This window comes from Micromesistius poutassou, assembly GCF_964030765.1.
Source record: "Micromesistius poutassou genome assembly, chromosome: 10".
In the NCBI taxonomy this organism is placed as follows: Eukaryota; Metazoa; Chordata; class Actinopteri; order Gadiformes; family Gadidae; genus Micromesistius; species Micromesistius poutassou.
Genome location: NC_140280.1, coordinates 1772825 through 1788179, shown reverse-complemented (window position 1 = coordinate 1788179; position 15355 = coordinate 1772825). Strand labels below are relative to the sequence as shown.

At 45.0% G+C, this 15355-nt stretch overlaps 2 protein-coding genes across 2 annotated transcripts in view; one reads left to right on the top strand and one right to left on the bottom strand.

Moving 5' to 3' along the window:
* The window catches only part of LOC311353824 (transmembrane protein 53-like), a gene marked incomplete at both ends in the record, with an annotated part of 11521 nt that extends 3110 nt beyond the window's left edge, over nucleotides 1-8411 (top strand). The window contains 2 exons of the mRNA XM_084473636.1: nucleotides 6336-6898; nucleotides 8047-8411. Of these exons, the coding sequence (XP_084329762.1) occupies nucleotides 6336-6898; nucleotides 8047-8411 (928 nt within the window). The remainder of the gene's footprint in view (nucleotides 1-6335; nucleotides 6899-8046) is intronic.
* Nucleotides 8412-8429: 18 nt separating this feature from the next.
* LOC311353823 (E3 ubiquitin-protein ligase TRIM35-like) lies at nucleotides 8430-11523 on the bottom strand (the record flags this gene model as incomplete). The annotated part of the gene is made up of 2 exons (XM_084473635.1): nucleotides 8430-8452; nucleotides 10878-11523. Coding segments are annotated over 2 exons (669 nt in total), but the record flags the coding sequence as incomplete, so codon positions are not given.
* Between the last annotated feature and the right edge of the window lie 3832 nt (nucleotides 11524-15355).

Here is a 15355-nt window from a genome sequence, read left to right as displayed (position 1 = left end):
CCCACTGATGGGATTCCATGGATTTTTCCGCTAGATTTGCGAGTCTCCCTTGAGTCATTTTTCCCTTGCTTGTTTTCAGTTTTTTGTTTTTTTCAGGCGGGACCTTTTCATCACAAATGTGTACTTTGTGTGTCTCTCCTCGGTACTACGGTTCATATTAAATGAAGCGCTCCCTTTTCCAAGCTCATCAGAAAAACCACATGCATCTCCACATGTCATTAACATACAGGAGCACGAACACCGAAGAAGTGTTTAACTGGTACCAGTCTGTCCACACGCTCCTTACGCATCATCTCTCCAAAGGTTCAGCCACCAACACAGTCACTAGCTGTGACCATGGATACCAAACATTTGCTACACAAGATCAATCAAACTCCCCCACACACACACTGCCAACACATATGCACACAAGTGCACACTGTTGTGTTGGCCATTATTTGTATTTGTATTTTCTTCTTGTATTTTGTACTACTGTTTTCTGTTATTTGCACTGTCCTCTTTGCTGCTGTAACCCTGCACATGGCCCCACTGTGGGACTAACAAAGGATTATCCTGTCTTATCTTAAGTGGACCGGCATCCACGGCGAAATCGAACCGGTTTTATCAAGACGCACTGATGACCTACAGTACCACGGGAACAATAAATCATTTAGATGGAGCGCCTCACAGCGGCCAACGGGTAAAGACGAAGCCAGCATTGACCTGCATTGAAACATAACATAAGACACTACAGTTAATATGATGAAAATGGCGGCGTTCTAATACTAATAAACACATTTTTTGTGTTGCTTAAAAAAGCTATGTATCGATTGTCATTTTTTTATAATGGTCATAACTAACAAGTTATCAATGTTGATTACTTCAGTTCAGTTCATCTTTAATGAAATGAAACGGTCAAGCATAGAAGAGTAAAAAAAAAAAGTCAAAGCTATAGGAAAATTAAATATTATTTAATCTTAGGGTCTCATTTTCTTTACGTTTTTTTGAATGAACTGTTTGGGCCGAGTCAGACTCGAGACTGGAGCTCCGTCTTGGCCCATCAGAGAGAACAGGATGTCTAGGGATGTCCAGTGTGTCTATTGGCTCGTGTCTAGGGAACGTATCCCGCCTCAGATCATGATTTAAAGCAGTTCCCTCGATTGGAGTAATGGAAGGTGAGAACAGCATCTGTACTACCATCACACCAATCTGATCCGAAAGTTCGCATCCGTCTTTGCCCTGAATAGGCCTAATATTATTCATTTAAGAATGTCATAAAAAAAAAAAAAAACTGAACTTTTTGTAAAGAAATGGTCGGTATACTTTTAGCATATATGTATTAATGCCGTTTGAAAGTAGTTATGGTGACTATGCGTAACTGAGCATATTAGTCTAACCAAGTCAGAAAGGTCCCAGGTCAGTTAAGCTCTCTAGTGAGAGGAGTCCGATCCCACACGCGCTCATCGCAAATGTTTTGCTGCCCCCTAGTGGCCGCTGTATGTAACTGTAGGATGTACTTGATCACATTTGCAAACTCACCATTTGACCCCATCTTTTTCATTTTTATACTCTCTCAGTCCTGTTTACATTACCAAAAGGTGAAAAATGTTATTCAAATCAAACTTTATTGACTTCACAATCAAAATGACAATCAGCCCTTCCAATTACCACTGAAGCTCCCCAAGCAATCACTCTGTTCGATTTAATAACTAATTATAAAACGGGTGGCTTAAATCAAGCGATCTGATTGGTTCCAAATTGTTGTATAATGAGCGTATACACACAGCTTACGCCTATTCAATTTACAGAGAGCCTAACTTGAACTGTTGTTTATTTATATATAAAAGCAATAGCATAGTTGCTATGTTCTTTCAAAATTGAGAGTGTCTATGACTTTCATTTCGCCATACCGTTTTATAAAAGCAATAGATCACTTCAGTCTGCGCGTCGGGACGGACAGCCTGTCGTGATCTATTGCTTAAATAGGCTATGTCACTTATTTACACAACACGTAATCCTATTAAACTTAGTAATACATTTACACAACATTTAACCCAGACAAACTTAGTTAGTAGCCTAATACATTTACACATAGGCCTAACACATAACCCTGTTCAACTTAATCAGTAATAATAAAAACAAGTAATAATTGTACATATTAAACCTGTAACATATTTCAGCCATAATATTCTCCCAACATAACATAAGCTGTAAGACTTGCGCATAGCCACAAGGGGGCAACAACTGATTCATACATAGATGAAGGGGGCGGGCTTTTAAAGCCACAGAACACGCCCACCTCTACCTGCCTATTTAACTCGGACTCCGCCATTTTAGAAGCAGAATCTCTTGGGCGGCGTATCGATTAGATGTAAAGCTTAGAGACGCTCCACGCGTGTTATATACGATCCCTCTCCTTTTGTTTCATAGACGATAGACAATAGATCAATAACCTTAACCAAATAAAGTGAGTTAAAAGTGATCCTGTCTCGGCGGCCTTTCCTGGACTAAAATACCTATCATAACAAACCCATAACATGATCTCACGTAATTAGGAAACCATACAACATTCGTCTCTGACCATGTGACAAGGAAACATGCATGTCGTAACATTATTATTTGCATTTTTAAAATCCTTGTTCTGTTTTCCATCGCTTACGGATCGACAAGTACAATACAGAATATGGTTTACAACACAGAAATAAAGAGCAGTACAGGTACACTGCGGGCGTGGAGAGAGTCAGCGTCCACCCGATCAGGCATCTACGGGCACAGAGAGAGTCAGCATCCAGCCGATCAGGCATCTGCGGGCGCGGAGAGAGTCAGCATCCATCCGATCAGGCCTCCTCGGGCGCGGACAATCATCAAATTTTACAGTTTTGTCGAACACTAGGCCACATCAAAATAATTTGTGCATTTGTAGAGGGTTGGAAACAATGGGAATATTTCATTAATTTGCATTCACACTAGGTGGCGCATTGCGCTTGTGGTAGGGTGGGACTTACATGTAAGCAAGCCAGAGAGGACTGGCAAAGTTACTTTCCCTAGTAACTAGTTACATTGAGAGTAACTAGTAACTTAAAGTAACTGAAATAAGTAACTAGTAACTGTAACTAAGTTACTAATTTAAAGTAACTTGCCCAACAACCAACATTATAGTAACAGTATGACAAAAACTGCTGCTGTTTATTATTTCATACACAACAGTTCACATATAATCTACTACTGACAACCGTTTAGACCTCATTACAAGTTTAAATGGAATGATAAATGAAGTATGAGAAATAAACTTACCGTAAGTAGAATAAAGATCACGTAGTTCCAATACTTGAAAAGGGTTGAAATATCTCTCTCACACTCTCTCTAAGCCTTGCAAATGCAACCACAGGAGAGTACCAGAGAGTACCAGACGGGGCATGTATGAGCTATATATATATGAACTTGCTATGATCTGAAAATGTCTAAGGCTATCCAAGGCTAAGCTGTATATTTGAAGTCAGCCAACAGCTGATATTTATCTATCCGACGTACAGTTCTGAGTATGGAAGAAATTTCATCATTTAAAATTCAGTCACGAATCGTTACTACCGTTTGACTCACTCAATTACACAAAAGTGACTTCTTACTTGTAGGCCCCATTGTCTTTCTATTGACGTATGGCAATTCTGTGGTAACTCTGTATCGCCATCTGGTGGCGAACCCCGTTGTTACAGCTACAAATTTACTGTAGATCCAATCAATTATGTTGAAACTCTATGAAGGACATGGGCGTTTTGGTCCGATCTTAACCGTTCCGTATAAAATTGCAAATAAAAAATCTGAGAAAAACAGATTCCCGTGTCCCAGGGAATTTCATTTTCCACCACGTCCTCATTTGAACCCTGCCAGGCGTGATGACAGCTCCGCGACACTTTGATCCCATTCACGGCAGGAGGCGGAAAGACAGAATTCGCCGGTGCATTGGTGCGCATCATCGCGCATAGGCACTGGCATCCCCCTCTGCAGGATTGCTGGCCAGGCTTTCACTGGGGCTATAACAGTACAGCGATCGGTCAGCCGTACCCCGGTTGAAGCCATGAGTGTTGACCTAAATTCAATGTAATCCATCTCCGAGAATAAGTATTGTAATATATTTCAGCCATAATATTCTCCCATAGCCACAGTACCGAGTACATATAACATAAGCTGTAACACTTGCGCATAGCCACAAGGGGGCAGCAGCTGAACATACATAGATGAAGGGGGCGGGCTTTTAAAGCCACAGAACACGCCCACCTCTACCTGCCTATTTAACTCGGACCCGAAACGCTCCGCGCGTGTTATATACTATCCCTCTCATTTTGTTTCATAGACGATAGACATTAGACCAAAATCTTAACCAAATAAAGTGAGTTAAAAGCGATCCTGTCTCGGCGGCCTTTCCTGGACTAGAATATCATAACAGTATCATATCGGCGCTGGACAAGCCGCACGGGTCGCGACTATGGGGAATATGCAGCAGTGCCTCGGAAGGTAAGGGACCCAATGAAGACCTGCCACGCATTGACGTGGCTTAATATGCATATAACCATTTGTTTAACAACTATTTATCGAATGCTTCCAATATTTTCATTGTAGGCCTACATATTCATTTTCATGTCTGTTTAGTAGGCTCGCTAGTTTCAGGGAGTGTGATGGAAAAATTCATATGTTTGACCTGTTTGATAAGTTTGTCTGTTCTTGTATAACTTGTATTGTCCTCAGTTTCAGCCTTGTTCATTCCTTTGATGTCTTGCTCACTTGCCTCTCAGCTGTCTATTGATCGTTGTGCTTGGGGGAAAACGTCGCAAAGATAAGACATCTGGAATTTGAGTTTGTTTGTCGTAAAACAGAAGACCACTGTGTTGGGACAAAAGGGTCGTAGGGAGAAGAATTCCCCTTTAGCCTTCTCCTCTCTTCTTTGATGAGCCTTCAACAATGTGGGGAGGGTCTGAAACTGTATAAAAAAACCATGTCAACCTGTATTCTGGACTCACTCTGCTAGAGAGGAGTCTAATGTATGCATGCATTAAAACCTAGGACAATTGCTTTGTATTGTGTGCTTTTTGCAGTGGGAATTTCACCTGGCCTAGACGCAATCTCTGTTAAAGGGGAATTGCCACGACAGGAGACAGTATTCAAAGTAGTTTATTTATTCAAATGGTGTACCTAAAACGATGAAATCATAGCTTATTGTTATTAGGCTGAGATCAGGGCCCCCCCGAAAGCATCGTTAGCCTAACTACGTCGTTAACACCGTCGTACGATCATCGCAGAATTTTCGGACCGTTTCCCGAAAGCATCGTTACGTAACGACGTCGTTAAAACCCTCGTAGCTAACGACGCCCACAGGGGTACATGTCTCAGCAAAGACAGACATGTTAGAAGTCAACACAAATATAACTTATTGCAGCTATTTAAAATTCCAAAAATCCATGCGCAGTCGAAATGTAGGCGATCAAACGCCACGTCACAAGGCAACCCTATCACAAGGCATATAATAAAATCAAATGATTCCGTTGCTCGTGTGGGAGGTCGCCTGCGAGCGGCACTTGCTGTCTCCCTCTGATTTTAATTCAACCATCGTGGTTAAAATGTCCTCATATTGATCAATGACAGAAGACATACTGTACATGAATTATGCTGAGACCAGCGGGTGTCGGAGAATTTCTGCAGGCGTTTTTTGTTGCGATTGTTTGCTTTGTTATTTTTGTTATTTTTGTAATATGGAATTATTTCAGGGGAGAAAATGCCGTGAAACAGTGTACGCACGGTGCGTTCGGGATTAGGACTGATATGTCGGCCTAGACCAAATCAATTGTGTTTTAATATTTGTAGCATTCATATTAGTCTATTCTTTTCGTAGGCTACTCTGCTGTTGGCCTTGATGGGGAGATATTTTTTTGCTACCACAAAATATAGAAAAAATCCCCCTCATACGGAGCTCATTTCAGCACCGTGTCAGCGGACAGCTACAATCCTACGACGTCGTAAGAGCAGAGCACGCGCGTTCATGTTAAGATGAGTTTCGGGAAACGCTCCCCTAAAATTAACGATGCATCGTGAGATCCATCGTACGAGCATGGATCCATCGTTATCGGGAAACGGGGCCCAGATGAGTAGGCTATGGTTTTGATTGCTAGTCCACATCTAAACCCAATTGTATATATTTATATTATTATATAATCCTGACAGTACAATAATGCATTACATGTTAACAACTAGGTTGTATACATAAAATAATAACCATGAACAAACCGTTTAACCCAACAGAACAGAGTTATTGGTCAGCGTATCAGCCAATCATCTGACGTGTGTGTGTGTGTGTCTGTTCTCAGCCTCTTCATCTCAGAACCTGTCGATGCGAAGGCGTCGCACAAAACCAGCGAGGAACAGGCCGGCCTCCTCACCCACAAGATCAGCAGCACCATAACGTACCACTACCGCCAGGACCCCCACACGCCCCCGCCCCCGGGCCGCCCCTCCCGGTCCCACACAGGGGGGGGTCCCCCACCGTCCCCCACCTCCCCCTCCCCGGCCCCTCGCCCCCTCGTCCTCCTCCTCCCCTGGCTGGGCGCCAGACCAGAGGCTCTGGCCAAGTACCGGGCTCTGTACCTGGGCCGGGGCGTGGACGTGCTGACGGTGGAGAGCGGCGCGTGGCTCTTCCTGTGGCCGCGCTGGGGGCTGGCGTACGGGCGCGACGTGCTGCGGCTGCTGGAGCGGCCCTGGCTGCGGCGGCGCCCCCTGCTGGTCCACGCCTTCTCCATCGGCGGATACACCTTCTCCATGATGCTCAGCCACCTGGCCCAGGGCCCCGCGAGGTACGCCCGCGTCGCCGCCAGGGTCCGGGGGCACGTCTACGACAGCATGGTGGCCGGCAGCCTGGAGCACATGGCCACAGGTGAGGAGGGAGGACCGACCGACCGATGAGGGGGGGGGGCCGGGGCGGGCTCTGGGTACTTTGGGGTTTGATACGGGCCGTTGAGCCGCTGACACTTTAATGCCCCGTCTGAGCCACCCTTGGGTGAGAACAAAACGGCTCCGTTGGGGTAATCCCTCGGGCTGGGTTGCTCAGTCTGGAGAAATGTTCAACTGCGTCAACTGGGGGTCAAGTCGACCAAATGGGAACAAAGCAAGGTTAGAGCGGGGGACTAGTGTCTCTTATCAGAGCACTCATACACACTGATGGCGTCACCCTAAACAAGCAACATCAGCCAAAGGTTATGGCAGGAGGTCAGCTGCTGTATTGTGAAGTTTCAAGCCAACATGTGTCACAGTGGCTTGCTTAATAGAGAGTCCAAAATAAATGAAGATATTAAATGTTCTCCTCCGGCTGAAGAATATTAATCTTGGATACAAAACCATTGTCACATCATTCTAATCCAGCTACTACGTAGTAGCAGGAAAGAGGTTGGATTTGTAAATTAAGCCTTAAATTGGGGTCTACAGTTAGAGACTGTAGAGACTTACTATGATCAAGGTCAATACAAATAGAGTAACACGGGTTGTTATGTCCTCTTCTCTGTATCCTCTCTTGGTTCTGAATGTGCTCACGGTTCAGCCTGGCTCTCACTTTGAAGGTTAGCATTATAACATTGTAGCTTTGTCTTTCATATCACTCAGAGTGTCTCTAGTGTCAGCCTTGATCTCAAACCGTGTTACTGCTGACCTTTCTCTCCCTCTCAAATTCAAGGTTTGAGATTTTCAAAATGCAGACTTTTTTTAATAACATCATTTTTTATAATTTTTTAAACATTTTTATTGTTATAACAATAACAATCTCTCCTTCACCCTCTCCGGTCTTGGGCTTCTCTCTCTCTCTCTCCCTACCTCTCCCCCTCTCCCTCCCTCCCTCCCTCGGGCCTCTGTCTCTCTTTCCCTCCCTCTCCTTCTCGCCCTCCCCCCCTCCCTCCCACTCCCTCCCTCCCTCTCCCTGGCCTCCCTCTCCCTCTCGGGCCTCTGTCTCCCTCCCTCCCTCTCCCGGGCCTCCCTCTCCCTCCCCCTCTCCCTCTCCCGGGCCTCCCTCTCCCTCCCCCTCTCCCTCCCCAGGCCTGGGTAAGACTCTGTTTCCCCGTCTGGAGGTCCTGGTGAGGAACGCCCTCCTGTTCTTCTTCTGGCTCTTCCGGAGCCACACGGCTGACTTCTACGACAGCTGCGTGCACGTGTTCCACAACAACCCCGTGCACGCGCCGGCGCTCTTATTCTTCTGCGACAATGACGTCATGTGTGACCCGGTCGCCATGGAGACGGTGATCGAGCTCTGGAGGGGGCGGGGCATGGCGGTGGACCGCCGCCGCTGGGCCACCTCCGTGCACGCCGCCCACCTGCGGTGCCACCGCGAGGAATACCTCGCCGCGCTGGACGCCTTCCTCAGCTCGCTGCCGACGGCACCGGGGGAGGCCCGCGAACTCTGACCTCTGTGGCCGCGTGTGCTAGTGGACTGTGTAGTGGCGGACTGTGGTCGGACACGATCGACGCACAAACACGGGGAACGCCGGAAGTCAAATGCACAGCAAAAATTACACTGATTGGCCCAAAGTCACGTTTCATCGTTCGCAAACTCACCCTAAACACCGTTTAACTTTAAAAAAAAAAAAAAGATATATATATATATATATATATATATGTTATGTATTATATAATAATACTTACTAACCCTATTATATAATAATAATAATACTTTGTTATGTCACACATTTACACAAAACGTAATCCTGTTAAACTTAAATAGTACATTTACACAGCATATAACCCTGTTCAACTTAATTAGTAATTATCCATAATTGTACATTTTAAACATATAACATGATCTTACTAATTAGGAAACCATGTATGCTATACATAGATGTATTATATTAAACACTCGTCTCTGACCATGTGAAATGAAAACATGCATGTCTTTAGCATTTTTTAAATCCTTTGTTCTGTTTTCCATCGCTTACGGATCAACAAGGACAATACAGAATATGGTTTACAACACAGAAATAAAGAGCAGTACAGGTACACTCACATGGTTCCTAACTCCCAGGCCCCACTGTTACAGCTCCTTCCCCGGGGAAATCTTCAAAGGAACTGTACCAGTGGAACAGATAAATGGAAATAGTACAGACCATGATGTGGTGCTCCATGAGCGTATTGTCTGGTTGGTTTTAGGATCACTGAAGGACAGTTCACGAGTGGTCGGATCCCACTTCACTCTGATCCTCTGTAACTTCTGCATCGTTGGGAGATCAACCCATCATTCCATATGCTCATCTGATAATCTGTATCTACCTTTATGTAACCCTATTTAAAAATAATGAATAACATCTTTGCCAAACAGAGTCCGTGGTAGGGGTAGTTAGCCATTCTAGCACCCAGCTCCCACCCCTACCTCCCAGGTGTGGGGCCCTGCGCATTAATGCCATAGTGCCCCTTAGCGGCGGTTACTGTCACGGCTTTCAAACATGAAAATATAATACAAAGCCGTATCGGACGCCTAGGGACGGACTTCAACGCGCTGCGGCATCAACTTACTTTATTGTTGAAGATTCTTGAAGATCGGCCGGTTGTGGTGGGTGCGTGCGTTCGCCATTCAAAGTAACAAAAAAAACGTAAAGACGATGCATGCATCTAGTATATACTCAACTATTCGTTCAATTGCAACAAATCAAAAACGGCGTCGCTTATTCGCTTCAAACCAATTATAAACAAATCAAAAACGGCGTCGCTTATTCGTTTCAACTTTCCTTTTCTAAATAAATCAAAAACTTCTATGCGGTCTATGACGTTCTATGCGGCGTGGTACCGAGCGGTTGAAAAACAATTTCTGTCGGCGTCTCCTGTCACCTCTCGCACCTGTGTTCAATTACTTATTTAAGGCCACGTCACGCAGTGATTGCGTCATTGATAAAAACAAAAAACAAAAGTGCGACGCTTGTAGTTGTCTAAATCAAATGGCTCCAACAGTTACTATATGATGTAGGCTACTTATCACGTTTGCAAACTCACCCTAATTATTCACTCTCAGTTAACAGTACCAAAAAGCGAAAAATGTTCTTAAAATCAAACTTCATTGAATTTTAAATCAAAATGTCAATCAGGCCTTCCAATTACCACTGAAGCTCCCCCAGCAATCACCCTGATCGATTTAATAAATAAATATAATACCATGATTATGTCACTTATTAACACAACACGTAATCCTGTTAAACTTAATCAGTAATACATGTACACAACATTGAACCCAGACAAACTTAGTTAGTCATACATTTACACAGCATATAACCCTGTTCAACTTAATCAGTAATAATCCATAATTGTAGGCTACATATTAAACCTATAACATGATCTTACGTAATTAGGAAACCATACAACATTCGGCTCTGACCATGCGACAAGGAAACATGCATGTCTTAACATTATTATTTTCATTATTTTATATGTTCTGTTTTCCATCGTTTACGGATCAACAAGGACAATACAGAATATGGTTTACAACACAGAAATAAAGAGCAGTAGAGGTACACTCACATGGTTCCTAACTCCAAGGCCCCACTGTTACAGCTCCTTCCCCGGGGAAATCTTCAAAGGAACTGTATCAGTGGAACGGATAAATGGAAATAGTAAATACCATGATGAAACCTTCCATGAGCGTATTGTCCGGTTGGTTTTAGGATCACTGAAGGACATTTGATAAGTGGTCCGATCCCACTTCATTCTGATCCTCTGTAACTTCGCTGGGAGATCAACCCATCCTCCAGATGTATTTGTTAAAAATCGGTATGTACCTTTATGTAACCATATTTTTAAACAATTAATACAAACGATGCTCTGCTGAAGCATAAACATTAACGAAGACAATCTTGGTCGCTGGCTTCCTAGGTTATCCATGCTAACACCAACCTCCCACTCAGTGCTGTCTCCCACCTCTACCTCCCAGGTGTACCCTGGTTCAAGTGGCTCAGATCCCAGCACGCCATACTCCAGTCTCTCTGGGTTCTCGGGGAGCTGTTGCCTCGCTCCACATCTCACTCTGGTCAGATCCTCAGACAGGTGGAGATCGGGGGCAGCGGTGTTGGGGTCCAGGATCACAGGAAAGTAGGAGGCGTTCTCCTCCAGCTTCTTCCAGACTGCGTAGGCCAGGTTGCCCAGGTGTTTGGCCACGTCCAGCAGCGCTCCCTTGGGTAGAGCTGGCGAGGGTCGGGGCTGGGCTACTTTCTCTTTAGTAGCCTTGAACTTGTTCAGGAAGGAAACGTCTCCAGCCCCCAGCTGCTGCTCCGTCTCGGTGACTGTGTGCGATATGGTTTCTATCTGCTTCGACAGCTCCTCAATCTCCTTCTTCATCTTCTGACATTTGAACTGCTCTTCGCCTCTCAGCGCAGTGATCCTGGACTTCTCTTCCTCTTGAAGACACTGGTGAAGCTTCTCAAACTCCTTTTGAATCTGTCTCTCGGTGTGCGCGGTCTGGACATTAATGTGCGCTGCTATGACCTCACACTTTCTCTTGGTCTCAACGAAGTTGTTTAACTTCTCCTTCTGGGCTTTTGTAAGGTTGGGGGTGAGGGTAAGGGAGGCGGGCGGTTAGGGTATAGGGGAGGGGAGAGGTTAGGGTTAGAGGAGGGGGGGGGGGGGGGGAGGTATGAGTAAAGGAGGGGGGAGGGGAGGGGGAGGTAAGGGTGTATGGGGGGGAGGACAGAGGTCAGGGTATAGAGGGAAAGGTTGGGGTAAAGGGGAGGGAGGTTGGGAGAGGATATGGGAGGGGGGAGGTTAGGATATAGGGGAGGGGAGAGGTAACCTTACCTCATTAGGGTAACATGCATGTGTATAATAAAATTACCATACAACAAGCCACACAACCAGGTCATTTTAAATGATTTTATATCATAAAACATCAGTATACATTTCAACATCTGTGCACACAGTGCAACAATTCTGGGATGTGATAAAAAAAAAAAAACAATGGTTCATCGTGAGACCATCTGACCCTAACTCTGTCCCTAACACTGAACCATGAGGAACCCGCGAAGGAGCCCTTGAGAACCCGTGACTTAAGTCACGTCCTGCGAGGTAGAAGTTGCATCTGAAGTCTCCACCGTCCAGCTCCGACGAGGCGCCGTCAGTGGGTCACTGAAATGTTGCAAGAGGAAAAACACAAATCGTTAGCCTCGTAGCATAATCTATGTTGCTAGCCATAGGCCAACAATGTCAATGAGGCTACCAATGTCGATTACACTATGAGGCTACCCATGTTGATTACGCTATGAGGCTACCAATGTCAATTATGCTACAATATCAATTATACTATGAGGCTAATGATATAGATAACTCTATGAGGCTAGCGATGTTGATTATGCTATGAGGCTAACAATACCCATTATGCTATGAAGCTAACGATATCCATTATGCTATGAAGCTAACTATATCCATTATGCTAGGAGGCTAACGATGTCCAGCTAGGCGGCTAACCAGATTCCGGGTCTCCCTCCAGATAGGTGGCTCCTCCTCCATAATTTTTTTAGTTTATATAATTTGTGTTGAAGAAAATACTTTTGTTTTGAGAATTCCACACTGGAAACACAGTGGTAGTAGTTTATTATTCTTTGGACACCTTGTTTAAATAATTCTGAATCAAATCAAATTTTAAACTTCAACATGAAACATGCACACACTTGGGAATTTGTAATTCAGGAATATAGTAAAACATTCTGTGAATTTAACAGCATAGCTTTGGTGGTGAAACGATGTAAAAAACCTGTTGGTATTAACCTTCCAAAGACTTGAGCAGTCCCATCGTAGTCCTTGTCTCGCTCCTGGTGGGTCGTCAGCTTAATCTGTTCACAATACAAACACACATTAAAAGGGTGATGTTACGTTACCAAGTGTGAGTGTGACCAGCTGTTACGTTTTAGTGTCCACCTTGATGTACGCTGGATAAACTATAGTAGTAGCAGCTGATGTGACCTTAATTACTTCAAATCACAGCTTTGGCTAAAATTCACAGAAGGTGAATCTGAAGGAAAAACTAATCAAGACCCTCTACGATTGTTTGAAATAATTAAAAAGAACCTCCAGGTGTCAAGTGTTTGGTTATGGTTACCCTCCGGTCCACAGCCTCCGGTCCAGCCTGGTGCCCCATTCCTGGTCCAGGGGGATCTGGATACCCTCTGGTCCAGCCTGGTGCCCCATTCCTGGTCCAGGGGGATCTGGATACCCTCTGGTCCAGCCTGGTGCCCCATTCCTGGTCCGGGGGATCTGGATACCCTCTGGTCCAGCCTGGTGCCCCATTCCTGGTCCAGGGGGATCTGGATACCCTCTGGTCCAGCCTGGTACTGCCTGGTCTAGGGGATCTAGTTACCCTACATTATAATTAAGTGCGAGAAAAGCACTAGACACATAATAATAATAATAATAATAATAATAATAATAATAATAATAATAATAATAATAATTATTATTATTATTATTATCCACCCTGGTGACCCATACCTGGTCCAGTGGGATCTGGTCACCTGCTGGTCCTCAGCCTCTGGTCCACCCTGGTCCAGGAGATCCTGTGAAGTCAGACAGCATCTTTATAGACCCGTGCACATCGCAGTCTCGAATCTAACTACCAACCCCCCCGCAGGAGCCCCTTACCTTGAGCTGGAAGGACGATGGAGATCTTGGGGTGCTTTGGTCGTCTTGTTGCAAAATACAGCCAACAGACTTACCTTGAGCAGATCTAGTAGTTTGTTGCTGTTGGTTCATGTACAAATAATTGACTATACATTTCATATCCCCCCCATTTAGCAAATAATTCCTACCCATAAACAAGGCTGACAACAGTACAAAATAACAAACTGTTCTCATGCCTTTTGTCTACTTCCTTACTACTCTCTAAAACATCGCATGCACATCACATGAGTGTTGCCTTACTGATCAGGGTGTGATCTGAGTGACCAGAGATGCATGCTGGGATACTGTGCCATCTGACGCCTACAGTTCTGTAGAGGTTCCCCCTCAGGAGAAACCAAGTTTTCAAAAGGCTGTCGTGACATCAGTTACATGACCTGGAACGTCCGTCAAGACCATGACAGGGACTCCCCAAGGAGAAACGCCAAAGGGTAGGCTGTGAGGCTCCCCCTCTCGGCGACTAGAATACAACAGCTCTTACAGGAGAGAATCATGGCGCACATTTCAACGTTCCTCTTCATAGACCTTTGAAGCCCCAGTGAGGCTTTCTTCACCTCTTCTGAAGAAGAGCACAACTGCAGCTCGACAGGGACGCTAGTTGGGATGTTTCCAAGATGGTTTCCGATTCAGCCCGAGAAATACTTGGATCTCAGGGCAGGAGTACAGGAGATCCAGAGGGCTTGCCAGTAGTCCATCATGTTGAGGTTAGGTAGGGAAGCACGTTGCAGAATGTTTCATCTTCCATCTTCAGTTAGTTGGTTGGTTTCTCATCCGATTCTGTCCATTCGGAATGCCGTTAGTCCATCATCCATTGTACCAAGTAGCCATTGTCGCTTCCCATTGTTTGCATGATTCAGTCACACTACAGTCCAAGCTGCATGACACTCCAGTCATCCTGTCCAGTGTGTAGAAGGTCAAATTGAGATCCAGATGCTAGATCGCACCAGGCTCTTGCTGTATTGAACACCCACTTTGGTATCCTCTTTGATTTAGGGCACAGACTTGAGTCATTAGAAACATCCGACCAAATGACACTCAAGGGTGTTTCAGGAAGAGTAGCATCCTCCTATAGCTGAAAATCAAAATGTTCAGGTAATACAAGCCAAGTAGAAAAACTTCCCCTCACACATGTGGTGCCCAGTACCAGGTTAAAGATTGCCCCTCTCACACTTAGTGCCCCATGCCAGGGCAAAGATTGCCCCTCTCACACTTAGTGCCACATGCAAGGTTAAAGATCACCCCTCTCACACTTAATGCCCCGTGCAAAGTCAACAATTGCCCCGCTCACACTTAGTGCCCCATGCCAGGTTAAATATTGCCCCTCACATGAAGTAGTGCCCCATGCCATGCAAAGATTGCCCCTCACACTTAGTACCCCATGACATGCAAAGATTGACCAGTACCAGGTTAAAGATCACACCTCTTTATTTTCAGTTATTAGATTGTGTATTTACACAAACAATGACAATACTCAAAGGAATACAAAGCCAAACGAGAGGAGAGACCAGTGGAGGGTTTGTAGGTCTTTGAGAGACGAGACCAGTGGAGGGTTTGACGGAGAGACCAGCGCTGGGTTTGTAGGTCTTTGAGAGACCAGTGCTGGGTTTGACGGAGAGACCAGTGCTGGGTTTGACGGAGAGACCAGTGGAGGTTTTGTAGGTCTTTGAGAGACCAGTGGTGGGTTTTCAGGTCCTTGAGAGAGGAG